At 37.2% G+C, this 17,171-nt stretch overlaps 1 protein-coding gene across 5 annotated transcripts in view; it reads right to left on the reverse strand.

Moving 5' to 3' along the window:
* IL1R1 (interleukin 1 receptor type 1) overlaps positions 1-17,171 on the reverse strand; it is a 96,667-nt gene that overhangs the window by 9,433 nt on the left and 70,063 nt on the right. For 4 of the 5 annotated variants that reach the window (XM_060117753.1, XM_060117751.1, XM_060117750.1 and 1 more), the window contains 6 exons: positions 11,551-11,785; positions 11,263-11,452; positions 10,318-10,486; positions 8,308-8,373; positions 4,114-4,231; positions 3,234-3,385 (listed from right to left, as the gene is read on the reverse strand). In XM_060117753.1, coding sequence (XP_059973736.1) covers positions 3,234-3,385; positions 4,114-4,231; positions 8,308-8,373; positions 10,318-10,486; positions 11,263-11,452; positions 11,551-11,785 — 930 coding nt within the window. Of the gene's footprint in view, positions 1-3,233; positions 3,386-4,113; positions 4,232-8,307; positions 8,374-8,889; positions 9,033-10,317; positions 10,487-11,262; positions 11,453-11,550; positions 11,786-17,171 lie in introns of those variants that run through there. The other variant, XM_060117754.1, reaches the window with a different exon arrangement.

The raw sequence follows: 17,171 nt of genomic DNA on the forward strand, positions 1-17,171 counted from the left end.
TTGTTCTCTTCTCTTGTGATTTGATGACTAACTCTAGTGTTAGTTTCCTTTTTTGTGTGTATATCTATTGTAGATTTTTGGTTTGTGGTTAACATGAGGTCTTGGTATAGCAGGCTATATATATATATATATACATTATTGTATTAAGTTGCTGATCTCTTAATTTCAAATGCATTTTAAATATCCTGCATTTGTACTCTCCTGATTACTGGTTTTCATATCTTTGTCTATGATTTCCTGCCTTTACTGTATGTTTTCCTTTACTGGTGAGCTTTCCTGTTACATAATTTTCTTCTTTCTAGTTGTGGCCTTTCCTTTTCTGCTTAAAGAAGTTCCTTTAGCATGTTTTGTAAAGCTGGCTTGGTGGTACCGAATTCTTTTAGCTTTTACTTATCTGTAAAGCTTTTGATTTCTCCATCAAATCTGAAGAATAAACTTGCTGTGTAGATTATTCTTGGTTGTAGGTTTTTCCATTACATAATTGTAAACATACAGTGCCACTCCCTTCTGGCCTACAGAGTTTCTGCTGAAAAACCAACTGATAAGCTTATGTGGTTTTCCTTGTATGTTATTTTCTGCTTTTCCCTTGTAGCTTTTAATATTTTCTCTTTATCATTAATTTTTGTCAGTTTGATTACTATGTGTCTCGGCATGTTCCTCCTTGGTTTAATCCCGTACAGGACTCTCTGTGCTTCCTGGAATTGGGTGACTGTTTCCTTTCCCACGTTAGGGAAAATTTCAGCTATTATCTCTTCAATTATTTTCTCAGGTCCTTTCTCTCTCTCTTCTCCTTCTGGGACCCCTATAATGCAAATATTGGTGCATTTGACATTGTCCCCAAGGTCTTGTAAACTGTCCTCATATTTTTCATTCCTTTTTCTGTTCTGTAATAGTGGCTTCCACCACTGGGTCTTCCTAATCTAATTTTTCAGCCCCATGGTAGGTTATGAGTCTGAACTTTTAAGAGCAACCTATATGATTCTGAAAATAAGTGGTCTCAAGACCAATTATACAAACTATTAATGGAGCAAATAAGGAACTCTAATGGTGAAATTTTGAGAATAATTTTAGTGCAATGAAAAAGAAAAGGAGACAGCAAAGGAAATAAGGGTACAATGAAGTAAGAGAAAGTACAAGAAGCAGAGAGTAGAATTTTAAGGAGAGCTGGTAAATGCTGCAGAGTATCAGTGAAATGAGGAGGGAGAGAAAGCTGAATAACACTTGAAAGAGTCTGTAAGAGGCTTGAAATATCCAGTAGGCCATGAGGAATCACTGAAGCCTTTTAAGAATAAGAAACACAAGATGGCAGAGTAGAAGGACCTTGAGTTCTCTCACAAGCACACCAAAATCGCAACTGCTGAACCACCATCGATAAAAGAGTGGAACCTACCAAAAATGACATTCTACATCCAAGGAATTAAAGAAGAAATCACGATGAGATGGTATGAGGGGCACACTCGCAGTATAATCAAATCCCATACCACCCGGGTGGGCAACCCACAAACTGGAGAATAATTATATTGCAGAAGTTCTCCCACAGGCATGAGAGCTCTGAGCCCCACATCAGGCTCCCTGACCTAGGAGTCTGGCATCAGGAGGAAGAGCCTCCAGAGCATTTGGCTTTGAAGGCCCATGAGGCTCCACTGCAGGAGTTCCACAGGACTGGGGGAAAGAGATTCCACTCTTGGAGGGCACACAAGGTCTTGTGCACACCAAAACCCAGGGCAAAAGCAGTGACTCCATAGGAGTCATTACCTGCTGGTTTGGAGGGTCTGCTGGGCAGGTGGCTCCCTCTGGGATCATAAAAGCTGGTGGCAGACATATCTGGGAGTGTTCATCTGCGTGAACTCTTGATTGATAGAGGCAGATATCTTGCTTGGGTCTTTGGCATCAAGACCTGGCCTCCTGCAACAGCCTGTAGGCTCCAGTGCTGGGCTGCATCAGGCCAAACGACCACCCAGGGCAGGAACACAGCCCCACCCATCATCAGACAGCTGCCTAAAGACTTCCTGAGCCCACAGCCAGCTCTAGACATTCCCCTTGACACGGCCCTGCCCCACAGAGGGCCAAGCCCCAGCGGCACCCACCAGTGGTCAGGCACTGGCCCCTCCTACCAGGAAGCCTTCATGAGCCCCTAAACCAGCCTCACCCACCAGAATCAAGAAAACTATCATCCCACAGCCTGTGGAACTGAGTACACAAATAGGTCAGAAGCTACCCTGGGACCAGCTGGTCCCAGGCCATTGGGTAGCAAGAGGGGAGTGTACTGACACATAGGACATCCCCTACAGAGGTCCATTTCTCCAAGACCAAGAAACATAACTAATCTTCCATATACATAAAAATACAAATAGAAAGTTAACAAAACGAGACAGCAAAGGAATACATTCCAGACGAAGGAACAAGATAAAACCCCAGAAAAAACAACTAAATTAAGTGGAGATAGGCAATCTACCCAAGAAAGAGTTCAATATAATGATCATAGAGATGATCCAAGAACTTGGGAAAAGAATGGATGCACAGAGCAAAAAGAAGTTTTTAACACAAAGTTAGAAAATATAGAGGCAACCAGAGTTGAATACCATAACTTAAATGAAAATGAAAAATACACTAGAAGGGATCAATGGCAGAATAAATGAGGCAGAAAAATGAATCAGTGAGCAGGAACACAAATACTGCCAATATTGTGTTTGATTACAGAATTCATGAAAACCAGTAACTTCTAACATCCTGTCTGGAAAGTGGATATTTAGGCTTCCCCTGTGCATTCATCATGTAGTTGTTTACCTAAAAATATTTTTAATCATAACATTAATGGACTTTTACCTGATCTATCTAGATGATCTATCTAGATGACCAGACTTAAGTTGCTATTAGCTCTGGAAATAGAAATGATTAGTAACTATCTGCAACATCACACAATTTATTGTTGTTTTTTTTCAGACTTTATATTCAAGTAAAGAAAACTAATATAGATATGGATATGCATAGCAGAGGCCCTAATACCTCATCTGTTTGGGCAGAGAGACGGGTTAAGAGTAGGCAGCAGGACAGAAAAATTTCCTAGAAGAAGTATAGTTCAGCTGGGAAGTAAAAAAGAAATGGCAGTCCCCAGGTTAAGAGGAATCTAAGAGCATTCTGGGCAGAGGAAATAGCATTGTAAACCTCAAGGTCATGAAATCTTACTACAGGAAAACAAAATTGCATTTCAAATAAACAGCTGTGTTGTTTACCTGGATGTATTAATTGGATATATGCTGTACTCCTTCCTTCTGTATTCTTGGCTAAACAGACAAATGGATGTAGAAAAAATTTACTTTCCACTGCTGTAATATTAAGCCGTGCGATGACTGTACTCCTTCTTTTGTTTAAAGGATTCTGAATGCTGTTCAAAAGAGTAGTAAAATTGTATAAATAGCATCAATTATAGATACAATAAGCATCCCTGGTTTATCATTACAGCAGAAATAATCACCAGCCCTAAGCACAGGTATAAGAATCAGGCTTTTAGCAAGACTGATCTGATATTTCATAGCCCTAAGACCACTGTTAGTAAAAGACTCAGTAGCACAGAGAAATAAAATTAAAAGTACCAGCTTCCAGGGAGGAAAATGGGGACATAGGCATTCTGGTCTCCATGGGGCACAAAGAATATATGAAACAAGAGTAGACTGGGACAGATGGGAAAGGGTTTGCAGGTGATGCTAAGAAGTAATAGGGCGCCATCAGAGACCTGAGCAGGGGAGTGCCTGATTCTTGGCCACAAATAATGAGTCTTTTCTAAACTACTTTAAAAATGGAATGACATGAAGGATAATTCAGGAAAATTGCTTCATGGGAATGCTGCAACATTTTTAACTGAATTTACGAGAAGGCCTTCCAAGTGGTCTGGAATTTGTACCATAATGACATGTATTGTCACCTTCATTGGACAAGATCTTATGGATCCTGCTGAGATTAGCAAAACTCAATATGGGCAGCAAAGGGTTAAGGACCAATCAATGACCAACTTGATCACTGCCACTAGATTCAATCATAATGGTTATATAAGGTATGACATGGAATTTAATACCAAAATGTCTCTATGGCATGTCTGGCTCTTAGCATACTTACTGTGTAAACTCTTCCATCATCAGAGGCTCATATTCCTTAATTGCTGACCCATTCCACCTCCAGTAGACAAAGTTACTCAACTGGCCGGTAACATTGCAGATCAGTTGGAGCCAGGATCCTGCAAAGGAATGTATTTTTAATCATAACATTAATGGACTTTTACCTGATCTATCTAGATTAATAAATGACTGTTGAACAAAAATTTTAATTACAGGAAAGCAAAAAGAAGAAATTGCCCTTATATCCACCACCGAGAGATAAGCACTATTCGTAACTTTACGTATGTCATTCCTTACCTTTCTGTGTACGTATGCAATTTTTAAAATGGGGTGTCAGTGTCTACTATTTGTAATTATTGTACATTGAGAATTTTGGCTCACGTGATTAGCCTTCCAAAATAGGCTATTTCATGGCAGTTTAGTATTCCATCATACAGACATATTATGATGAATTCCTTTCCTATTGCTAAACATAATTTGTTTCTAATTTTCATTATGATTAACATTCCAATGAATGTTCCTGTACATCAACATTGTACATATCCTGAAGTATTACTCTGAATAAAAATCTGGAAGAATTGAGTTAAGAGATACATATTTTTAAAAGCCAAACGCCCTGTCCCAAGGGAGACTATATCAGTCTGCACTCTGTCCAGCAGTGTATGCAAGAGTCATTTATCCCCAAAAGCCCCAGATACCAAGTGTTTTTGGTTAGTCATTGCCAACTGAGAGAAGAAAAAAATTCCATTTAAATTTTCATCTGCATTTCTTGAGCTCATGGGGAATTAACATGTTTTTCATAAGCTTAGTATTCATTTGCCTTTCTTTTAAGAATTGCTTTTTATGGGCTTCCCTGGTGTCGCAGTAGTTAAGAATCCGCCTGACAATGCAGGGGACGTGGGTTCGAACCCTGGTCCGGGAAGATCCCACAGGCCGCGGAGCAACTAAGCCCATGAGCCACAACTACTGAGCCTGCGCCCTAGAGCCCATGAGCCACAACTACTGAAGCCCGTGTGCCTAGAGCCGGTGCTCCACAACAAGAGAAGCCACCGCAGAGAGAAGCCTGTGCACTGCAAGGAAGAGTAGCCCCTGCTCTCTGCAACTAGAGAAAAGCCCATGCGAAGCAACGAAGACCCAACGCAGCCAAAAATAAATAAATAGAACAAATAAATTTTTAAAAAAAGAATTGCTTGTTATTCCTAATGGCCATTACTAAACTGCATTCTCATATTATTAACCATATGATGCATGGAAGCTCTTTATTTATCAAGGATGGTAACTCTTTATCATACATGAAAACTACCGCAAATATCTTTCAGAGCTTGTTTTCATTTTGTTATTGTTTATGGAAATTCTTTAGTGTATATATTTTTATTATTTGGCCAAATTTACAATTGTTTTATACTATGTCTTCACTATTTTTTTTGTTGTTGAAAAGCTCTCTCTACCATCAAATCAGGAAAATATTCCATGTACTTTTTTCTTTCAGGTATGTATGTTTGCATTGTTGTATTGTTTTGACTGTTTTAGTTCTTTAATCTGTCTAGAATATAACTTGGGTATGGTATGAGAGAAAGCTTTAACTTAATGTTTTTATCCACATAGTTGACTGATAATTCCAGAATCTCTTATTGAATAATAAATCTCTTCCTCACTAATCTGTTATGTAAGAATTATAAAATAATTATTTATTTGGGACTTTCTAGGTTGATCTGAATGTGTATACTGGCACCAGGGGTACCACACTCTTAATTATTGTAGTTTTAGGGTAAATATTCATATCATTTAGCTTTTCTTCCCAGTATTATCTTAGTAATCTCAGCATTTTATTCTCCCAGGTGAATTTCAGTATCACTTGCCAATTTTTAAGCCCATTCATATTTTTATTGGAATTCCATTAAATCTGTAACTTACTGTTGAGAGCCCATATCTTTACAAGTTCCAGTTTTTCATATAGGAAAAATACACATCCTTATTACAGTTTTTCTTAAATTTGTGTTTCTCGAGATTGTTTTTATTATTGCTCCCTTTGGAGCTTTTTTGGATTTTTTTATCCCAGTTGCCTAACTCTCCATGAATTTTTAATACCACAGATATACACTATATCTATTGATTTAGATTTTTTCACCTCCTAAGAACCAATTTTCTCCCCACTGGAGACAACATCTCCCCATCCCTTTAAGAATGTATGCTTTACATCTCCCAGTTTTTTGAGATTTATAGGTTAGAGTTTGTGGAGTTTTTGTTTGGTCGGTTTTTTCTTCCTTATAAATCCAATATAATTTTTAAAGGTTTTGCTAAGCTATCTTATAGACATCTCTATGGCATTTACTGTTGCAAATAGGATCTCTTTTCCCATTGTTTTCTTGGTTTTTGCTAAATAAGTCTAATATTTTAGAATATTAATTTTATATCTGGCCAATACAATATTTGTAGGTACATAATTATATGATCTGAAAATAATACAGTTCTTTTCTCCCCTACAGTCAGCATGCCTTGGTTCTTTTATCTTTGTATTAGTGGGCACTTTTGGAACATGTTAGGTAAACTGGTTATATGGGCATCTTTGTCTTGCTCTTGACTTCAATGAGAAGGCCTAGACCTGTAGAAGGTTTAACACTATATAGTGTTTCACCATTAAAAATGTTGGTGACGATTGGTTTGAACTGATGTTATTAAGTGCAGAAAGTATCCCTCAATTCCTATTTTTCTAAGTCATTTTATTGGTAATTAATATGAAATCTTATCAAATAAATGCCTGATTATAGGATAATCATATGCCACGGTGATCAGGCCTCTGATCAATGTGATATATTAAAATTATTATTTCCTAATGTAAACTTATTTTTAGATTGTAGATCAAATCTAGGCTTTAGAGCTCTGAAGTATACATTCCTCAAGCATGCTTTCTCAACAGGGCAAAATGTGTTTCTTAGCAAGGAGAGCAAGAAAAGCTTAGCTATTGCGATGGTTTGTGGCCTTTCAAAGTGCCATAGTGCACATCTGGGTATTAAATATCTGAGAAAGTAAAGAGGATTAGGGAAAAAATGGCTTGTTAGGCGCTACAGGGGAGCAATAATGGGGAAAAAAGGGTTGAAACCCTGCTCTGGATTCTACGGGACAATATTTAAAATTTTCACATCTTTGTTTACATCTATGGATGTCTTTATATTACTTTCCACCATGAGGAACAACTTGGCCAAGTACAGAGGTCACACATTTTACCTTCTAATCTCTGTACAACTGCTCTTTGTCTTCACGCAGTTACTATTACAGAGTTCTATATGCCAGCCTGATTTTTGATCCTCTGATACAAAAGTCTGTGTTTATGTTTGGACCAGTGGTTTCCAACAGAACTTTCAGCCTTGGCAAAAATGTTCTATAGTTGTGCTGTCTCATACGTAGTCACTAATCACATGTCGCTCTTCAGCCCTTGACTGAGGGACTAATGTTTAATTAAACTAAATAAATTTACTTAATTTAAATTTACATGTATGTAGCCACACATGCCTAGTGGCTACTGTATTGCATAGCTTAGATCTGAATGCTTATCGTGTTACATCTTTATTCTTGAAATTAACATTATCACTAACTTGGAAAAATAATTTTCTAGAATAACTGTCTTTTTGGCCTGTAGTCCTACTCTTCTACCTACAAGCTTAACTCTGATCATAAGAAATCCATCCTGCACCAAATAAATTACATTTCTTATTCCTAGGCCTATTGAACTTGGTCTTTGTTTTTCTTTTTTTTTTTTAAGATTTTTTTGATGTGGACCGCTTTTAAAGTCTTTATTTGAAGTTGCTTCTGTTTTATGTTTTGGTTTTCTGGCTGCGAGGCATATAGGATCTTAGTTCCCCAACCTGGGATCGAACCCACACCCCCTGCATTAGAAGGCGAAGTCTTAACCACTGGATTGCCAGGGAAGTCCCTGAACTTGGTCTTTGGCTGATGTCTTCACGAGTAATAAGTGTCTACAGGAAAGTAAGGGTGGGCCAATCAGACATGGCTAGATGTTTGCCATAAGAGGCAAGAAATCCAAAGAAACATTTAAGACATAATCTGTGCCACTTTCCCTCTAACTTTAGATATATCCACTAAACAGCTTAGGTTGTGTGCAGTAAAGATACAGTTTACCTTAATCTCGAGTTCAAAAAATACTGATTTCAGCATATCCTGATCATAGCCCACTTACCCAAGACCACTTCTATCGTCTCATTAGCTGGACTCACAATCTCAGGTCTCTTGTTCCTGGATTTCACTGAAAGAAAAACATCCATAAGGTCTCTTATAGACCAGAATCTCAAGTGATGACCACACTTGGCAAAATATACCAAAAATATACTACAAGGCATCTGCCCGATATTCCCTCTACTGGCCAAAGCAGGAGACAGAAGGCCAGAGGTGAAGGTAGGAGGCTGACACAGAGACCACAGCAAAACCCACAGAGTTGGCCCTTCTGAACCCAGAGTTTGGTGCTGCAAAAAAAAACACACATCACCAGGCCCTGGGTCTCCAGACAAGTGTCCCTCTTCATGCAAATCAGGAAAACCGAGTCGTTGTGGAAAGGGACTTCCCTGGATGGAGCATTATTAACCAGAAGGCCATCTATTGCTAGACGTGCTTGTATTTAGTAATTTTCACAATGACCCAAGAGTGAAAGCCACAGTTATTGAAGAATGCCAAACATTTTGGCATAATTTATTAAAATAAGCATAAAAATACTAAGGAGCTCCAGAAATTAATCTGACCTTTATTTACAGGAAGATTGGCTTCAAGAGTTGATCTGGGGCCAAGCCTGAGAAACTATGAATTTGAATGCCCAGTATTCATTCCGCCACAGTCAAAAAAGAAAAATGTTAGCTCCGTCAGGGCAGGATACTGTCTCCTTTGTTCCCTAATGTATACCTAGAACAGTGCCTGAAACATAGTAGATGCCCAATAAATATTTATAAATCCACCTTTAGAAGAAAACAAAATACAACCTCACATCTGATTAAGTATATTATTTCTACGTAAGGGATCAGAAAGGATGGCAGAAAGTATTTAAAACCCATTTGACCTATTTTTAAAATTCTGTAGTGCCCTGTTTTCCCTAAAATTTGGTCTGCTGGTCTGGTTGCAGTATTCCAAGAAAAACAAATCGGAGCTATACAATGACCAGAGGGGGGCTGCTCAGGAACTCAGGATGGTTGTGATTCAAAGACTCCTGAAATTTACGAGTCACTGATGCTTGTAGGATGTAGGGAAGGAATTGATTGAGACAATAAACTTAACCTTTGACAAAAAAATGAATTATTGTAGAAATGAGAAAACGTATCTCTCTGAAAAGTGGTCATAATCTGGGTTTACCCAGATTAAACAGATAAACAGGTTTACCCAGATAAACAGGGATAGTCCCTGTTTATGCCTGTTGTCCCAGAGTAATTACTGATAGAGACTGCTTTGACTTTCAAAGTCCTGGTTAAACTAACTCTATTCTTATCTTCCTGAAAGCTTAGGAAACCCTGGTATTTACAGAAAGGTTGAGCATTCTGCCCATCCCCAGGTAACCTGTAGGAGTGCCTTGGTTTTATTTTGTTGTAGTTTTGAATATGAAATGTGGTTAATAGAAGGCTCAGGAAAACTAACAAGAATAATCACCATGCACCTACTCATTTCTCATCTGTTTGGCCCCAGGCACAGGACCACAAGCTGAGCACACTTGATCTCTCACTTTTGCAACAAGCTTGGAAGCTTGAATTTTCTTAGAGGAGGAAACAGCCTTAGAGAAGTGACTGGACTAACAGAGATCTAGCAAGAGTGTAACTTGTTACAAAGTTCATTAGCATCCATCCATTACGCCCATGACGGCTAGACACTCAAGACTGCCCAAGTGAGGGATCTCAGAACTGTCGTTCCTCCAGTGCTTCTCCAGAGAACTCTCTGGAGAAGCAGCTCTAGCCAGGCCAAAGAACATGCCTCCTAGTTCAGCTGGAACACATAGCTCATCCTTGTCTGTTTGATCAGCACTGCCTCTGAAGTAGGAATGAGAAACACATACATAGCACGTAACAACAAAAACTAAACTAAAGCCAGGTGACCTCTGGCAAGTCATCAAGCTTCTCTTGGATTTTGTCCCTCCACAGACAGTGAAGGTGATATTAGAGTTATGGTCTCTGGGCCTTCCTGGATTTAAAATCCTAGGACTGGAGCTCTGACTCACCTAGAGTAATGAGTTCTATAGCCCGGGTGACATGATACTGCTTTCCCAAGTGTGTGTAGGATGCATGACACGTATAGTGCCCATTATGCGCCGTAGTCACATTCGTGATGATGAGTTTGTTTGTTATTCCAACAAAGTTTATATTGTCAAGAAGTAGAGGTTTGCAATCCTAGACAGAGGGAGAGGAAGGAAGTATTGAAAACCAATTATTCATATTTATATTCGTACATATATGAATAGAAAGGTTCCTTGCATACAAGTTTTAATATTGCATTTTTTTTGCAAAGTCATAATTACATTCCCAGGATTTACATTTTTATGCCTATGAGGCTTGCACTTTGAAGACAAGTGAAGACAAACTTACTTTGCAAGAGAAAAACATTTGAGGAAAGAATGCTAACACTATAGATGCTTAGTAATGCTATACTTCCATTCTTCACTGATATTATTTATTTTGTATTTTTTAACCTCTACAAGATGATTCTCCATGTAAGCTGCAACAAGCCGGGTAGATCAAAGATACCAGAATATGATGTATTCCATGGAGTGCTGGCCAATCGCCTTTCAGACAGTTAGAGAAACCACTAGGCTATCCAAGGACCACTTAATGTTTGTAATAAAACACAAAATAGCATATTTTGTAACAAATAGCTATTTCTTAAAAACCCTAAATTTATAATCATCCTTATCTTTAAACATCTTTTATGCCTACTATACTTTTCTCAACTCTACCTTATTAAACAAAAATGACATAGTTTTAGTTAAGCTGCAAATTAAATGTGTACAGTCTTAAAACCTTTTTAAAACATCCTATTAAATTTCACCACTCAAAGGCAAAATAATATGCCAAAGGAAAAAGTGCTTTGCAGATTCATCCTATTGTCTGTGATAGAAAACTATTTTATTTGCTAGATGAGTAGAATGCCATATGTAATATAAAATTACCTTATACCACTGTATTTGGGGTAACACATTGTTTTCATCTTTGAAAAAATCCAAATAAGGACATACAAGTTGTCCATCTCCTGGAATCAGCAGTCTCTGTGTAAATACGGCTTGTGAATTGTAACACAAGTTAGGCTCATGCTGTACAAACTCTGCAGCTATTTTAGTTTTGAGGCAGTAAGTTGAATTGCTAAAATAAATCAGAATAGGGTTATTAAAAGATTGTTCTGTCCTTAACTATTGCAGGTAATACAACACATGTTTGTAACATATTAATTCCTTTCTTACCTCACTGCACAGTAGTAATATCCTGAATCCTCTACTTCAGCAGGAACAAACCAAAGTTTATCTTTGTGCTGATGAATCCTGGAGTCTCTTTCTGTAGATACAGGTGTCTTGCCATCATTTTTATACCAAATTATAGGGGCTTTGTGTTCACTTAGGATAAGAGGACATGAACGAGCATCAATTTCATGTGCAGACGAAACTAAAATAACCGCCTCTTCACGTTCCTCACATTTATCTTTAGAAGGGAGAAAGGGAAAGTCATTTCAATAAGAAATTTCAGTGTTTCTTCATGTAATATCTAAATATAAACACACCAACTATTAAATACATTAATTTGTGTTATACGTGAGAGTGTTAGTAGCCTTATGATAAAGAGAATCATCTTGGAAGTCTAAAAGATTTCTAGTCAAATCCAGGATGTCACTTACTACTTGTGTCCTTGAGCAAGTTATTTAACCTCTCTGCTCCCCTCTTTACTCAGCTAAAAATTGGGGATAAGGTAGCAGGAAAAGATGGCTGCTTCAGTAAAAAGATGGAATAACGTCATTTAGCCTCCCACCTGAACAACTAAAAAATGCACAAAGTATATGAAATAACAATGTTCAAGACATCGAACATCAGGGAATGAAGGACACAAAGGAGGCAAGCCCTAGGGTTTTTCCAAATTACTGTGTAGAGAGCAATTCTAGGCCATGACATTGCTGGGAGGAAATGCAGGCAAAACCCAGTGTTCTCTCTTGAGTTGAGGAGATGGAGCAGGGAATCCAGGTAAACCAAGAGAGTGGAGGGCAGAGTACCAAGGAGATTACAGCTGTACACAGAGAGTAAGCAAGCTTTGGAGGTCTACAGAATCTCCCTCAAGTTTTTAGCTGAGTATCAATTAGCAGAAGCATGAAAGAAAGCTACCCAAGGCCAGAGTGAAAATTGCCAAAAGAATTAGAGTGGATAATATCCGGAGCACACACATGCTGGGAATAGTGGCTGTTCTCAACAGCCAGAATGGACAATCTTATCAGTCATGGGGCATCAGGTAGAGAACCCAGAAGGGTTTTGTCTCAGTAGATGGAGCAAGTTAGGCCTAGAATAAATCTTGTTCTGCTCCTGACTTACAAAGCTTAAAAGCAAGACCTAAAAGGATCAACTATTTCCAAGTAACAACCTTGTAAAAGAAAAAAGTTCAAGAACATTTTTAGTAATAAAAAAATATCCAATGCCCAACATGGTAAAATCTACAATATCTAGCATCCAATCAAAGATTACTAGGCATGCAAAGAGGCAGCATAATAAAACCAATAATAAAGAGAAAAAAATCAGTCATATCAAAACTGACCCATAAATGACACAGATAATAGAATAGATGGAAAAAATTAAAATAGTTATTATCACTGTGTTCCACTTGTTCAAGGGGCCAGATCAAGCATGTTGAGTAGAGAAATGAAAGAGATTATTTTAAAAAACCTAAATCAAACCCCTAGAGATGAAAACTACAATGCTGACTTTAAAAAAAAATGGATGTGATTAATGGCAGATTTTTTTTTTTTTTTTTCTTTTTGCGGTATGCGGGCCTCTCACTGTTGTGGCCTCTCCCGTTGCGGAGCACAGGCTCCGGATGCGCAGGCCCAGCGGCCATGGCTCACGGGCCCAGCCGCTCCGCGGCATATGGGATCCTCCCAGACCGGGGCACGAACCCGTATCCCCTGCATCGGCAGGCGGACTCTCAACCACTGCGCCACCAGGGAGGCCCTAATGGCAGATTTGACACTGCAAGAAGAAAAGCTTAGTGAACTACAAGATACAGCATTAGAAACTCTTCAAAACTAAACACAGAGAGAAAAATAAGAAAATGAAATAAACAGGATTCTAGTTAGCTGCAGGACAACTTCAATACATGTAATAAGAATCCCTGAAGAACAGGAGAGGTGGGTTGAACAGGAAAAATATCTGAAGAAATACAAGTTGAAAATTTTCACGATCTTATGAAAATGATGTAGCCACAGACCCCAAAATCACAATAAAACCCAAGCATAAGAAGCATGAAGAAAAGCACACCAAACAAAGACCAAAATGATGCAGCCTTCTTGCCAGAAACAATACAAGCCAGAAGAGGGCAGAATAAAGATAGGTACTAAAAGAAAAAACATCATCTACCTAGAATTCTATATCCAGGGAAAGTACCTTTCAGAAATAGAGGCAAAATAAAGACTTTTTTCATATTTATAAAAAGCTATAAAAATTATCACCAATACACCTGTACTGCCAAAACATGTAAGGAAGTCCTATAGAAAGAAAGAAAATAGTGTCAGATGAAAAATGAATCTACATAAACGAATAAATAGCACCAGAAAAGTTTACTACATGGGTGATCATAAAATAATTTTTCTTAGTATTTAAATCTCTTTAAAAACAACAGAATATTTAAAGCAAAAATAATGTATTTTGAGATTTATAACATATAAAGAAGTAAATGTATGGAAACAATAAGGCAAAGTTCAGGAGGGGAGAAGCAGATATATACTGTTTTAAGTTTTTTATACTATTTGTGAATTGGTATAGTATCACCTGAAGGTAAACAGTGGTAAGTCATAGATGGATACCATAAGCACTAGAGTAGTTATTTTTTAAGCTATTAATATAAGCCAACCCTGAAGACAAAATAAATCATGAAAATTCTCAATTAATCCAAAAGGCAGCAAAAAAAGAGAAAACACATAGAATTAATGGTACAAGGTGAAAATAAAACAAGATCCGAAAATAAAACCCAAACACATTAACAATCGTATTATATTTTTTTCATGGTCTAAACAACCCAGTTGAAAGGCAGAGATAGTCAGACTGGATAAAGAAAGAAGGATCCAACTATATGCTAACATACACATGAACTCACACATAAACACACTTTAAGTGTAAAGACACAAATATGTTAAAAGTAAAAACGGGGAGGGGAGAGAAATATCATGTTAACACTACTCAAAAGAAAGTTTGAATGTTTATTATTATCAGTCAAAGTAGATTTTACAGTGAAAAATATTAACAGGGCTTAAAAAGAGTCATGTAATTATGATAAAGGAGTAATTTGTCAAGAGGTACATAGTAATCCTAGACGTTTACTCACCTACTGACAGTGCTTCAAAATACATGAAGCAAAAACTGATAGAATTGCAAAAAGAAATAGAGAAACCCACAATTATAGTCTGAGATTTCAAGGCTCCTCATAATAATTGGTAGAACAAGTACAACAATTAGACAGAAAATCAGTAATGATATAGAAGATTTGAACAGCACTATCAACCAATTTGGCATAATCAGTATTTACACAAAATCCTACCCAACAACAGCAGAATACACATTCTTTTTAACTGCACACAAAAGAACTTACCAAGATATACCATATTCTTGCCCATAACCCAATAGTCAACAAATTTAAAAGAATTCAAAGTATGTTCTCTGGTGACAATGAAATTAAATTAGAAATCAGTAACAGAAAAATATCTAGTAATTCACCCATGTATTAAAAGCTGAAAAAAAAACCAACAAACAAACAAAAAAAAATCACCCATGCATCAAAGAAGAAATAAAGGGGACTTCCCTGATAGCACAGAAGTTAAAAATCTGCCTGCCAATGCAGGGGACACGGGTTCGAGCCCTGGTCTGGGAAGATACCACATGCCTTGGGACAGCTAAGCCCATGCACCACAACTACTGAACCTGTGCTCTAGAGCCTGTGAGCCACAACTACTGAGCCCACATGCCACAACTACTGAAGCCCGCATGCCTAAATCCTGTGCTCCGCAACAAGAGAAGCCGCTGCAATGAGAAGCCCGTGCACCACAGTGAAGAGCAGTCCCTGCTCGCCACAACTAGAGGAAGCCCAAGCACAGCAACAAAGACCCAACGCAGCCAAAAATAAATAATCAATTTTCTTAAAAAAAGAAATAAAGGAGGAGATTAGGAGGTAAGTCTTTTGACCTGAATGATAAAGAAAACACAACATAACAAAATGTATGGCATGAAAAGGAAACAATACTTAGAGGAAAGTTGATAGCACTAAATGTCTGTATAAGAAAAAAGATCTCAAATTATGACTTCAGATTCCATTTAAGAAATTAGAAAATAAATTACACCCTAAGTAAGCAGAGGATAGTAATAGATCTAGGAGAAAAATCAATGAAATGGAAAACAAAAACAATAGAGACAAAAATCAAAGATACCAAAAGATAGTTCTTTCAGAAAAATCAATAAAATGGATAAATCTCCTGCCATACTGATCAGGAAAAAAAGAGAGGTGACATCTCTCATTAAAATGATTTTAAAAGAGTAATGAGGAAATATTATGAACAGCCTAATGCCAATAAATTCAACAACTTAAATGAAATGGGCAAATTCCTTGAAAGTACAGACTATAAAATCTGCCTGAAGAAGAAACAGATAACCTGAATAGCCCTACAGGTATTAAAGAAACAGAAAGTGTAGTTAAAAACCTCCAAACAACAAAAAAAAATTCAGGCCTAGATGGCTTACTGGTATATTCATAGAAGGACCAACACCAGTTTTACACACACTCTTCCAGAAAATTGAAGAGTCAGTAACACTTCCCAATTCACTCTATGAGGTCAGTATTATTCTAATTCCAAAACCAAAGACATTCCAAGAAAAGAAAACCACAAAACAGTCTTCATCATGAACATAGATGCAAAATTTCTTTAAAATATCTTAGCAAATTGAATGCTACAATATATCAAGTAAGGACAGTGCATTATGATGTACACAACATCCAAAAAAAAAAAACACACAACAAAACAAAACTAGGAATAGAAGGGAACTTCCTAAAGCTAATAAAGGACAGCTATAAAAACCTTACAGCTATCATTTACAAGATTAGAAACAAGGTAAGAATGTCCACTCTAACCACTTCTATTCAACATTGTATTGGAAGATCTAATTAGTGCATTAGGCAAGAAAAAGAAATGGCATACGGATTGAAGAGAAAAGTAAAATGTCTTTATTTGCAGACAACATGATTATCTATACAGAATATGCTATGAAATCTACCAAAGACCTAGGGGTAAGCTGTAGGATACAATATGAATATGCAAATTTGAATGTGTGTGTATATTACCTAAGAACAATTAGAAACTGGATTTTTTAAAATGCCTTTTACAATAGCATCAAGTTATGAATAATTTAGGATAAATGTGACAAAAGATGCATCAGACTGATCCAATGAAAATTACAAAATAAATTTATTTAAATAAATTTTAAGAGATCTAAAAAAATGAAGATGTCTATACTTTGTTCATTGATCAGAAGACTTGATATTGTGGAGCTGCCCAGTTCTCTCCAAACCAATTAATACTCAATTCAATATTATCTTGATTGTGATGATGGTTTCAGGGGTGGATATGTATGTCAACACATCAAATTGTATACCTTAAACATGTGTGGTTTATTGTATGTCTATTATAACCTCAATAAAGCTATTTAAAAACAGAATGGAAATAAAAGTGGCTAGGCACTCAGCAAGGTACCTGCACTGATGGAGAACTGGTAAGTATTTAGCTCCTAGGAGTAACAGCAGCAACAATAACAGTGATAAAAGAGTAAACCTTAAGGTCTCAGCTCAA

This window comes from Mesoplodon densirostris, chromosome 14, assembly GCF_025265405.1.
Source record: "Mesoplodon densirostris isolate mMesDen1 chromosome 14, mMesDen1 primary haplotype, whole genome shotgun sequence".
NCBI lineage: Eukaryota > Metazoa > Chordata > Mammalia > Artiodactyla > Ziphiidae > Mesoplodon > Mesoplodon densirostris.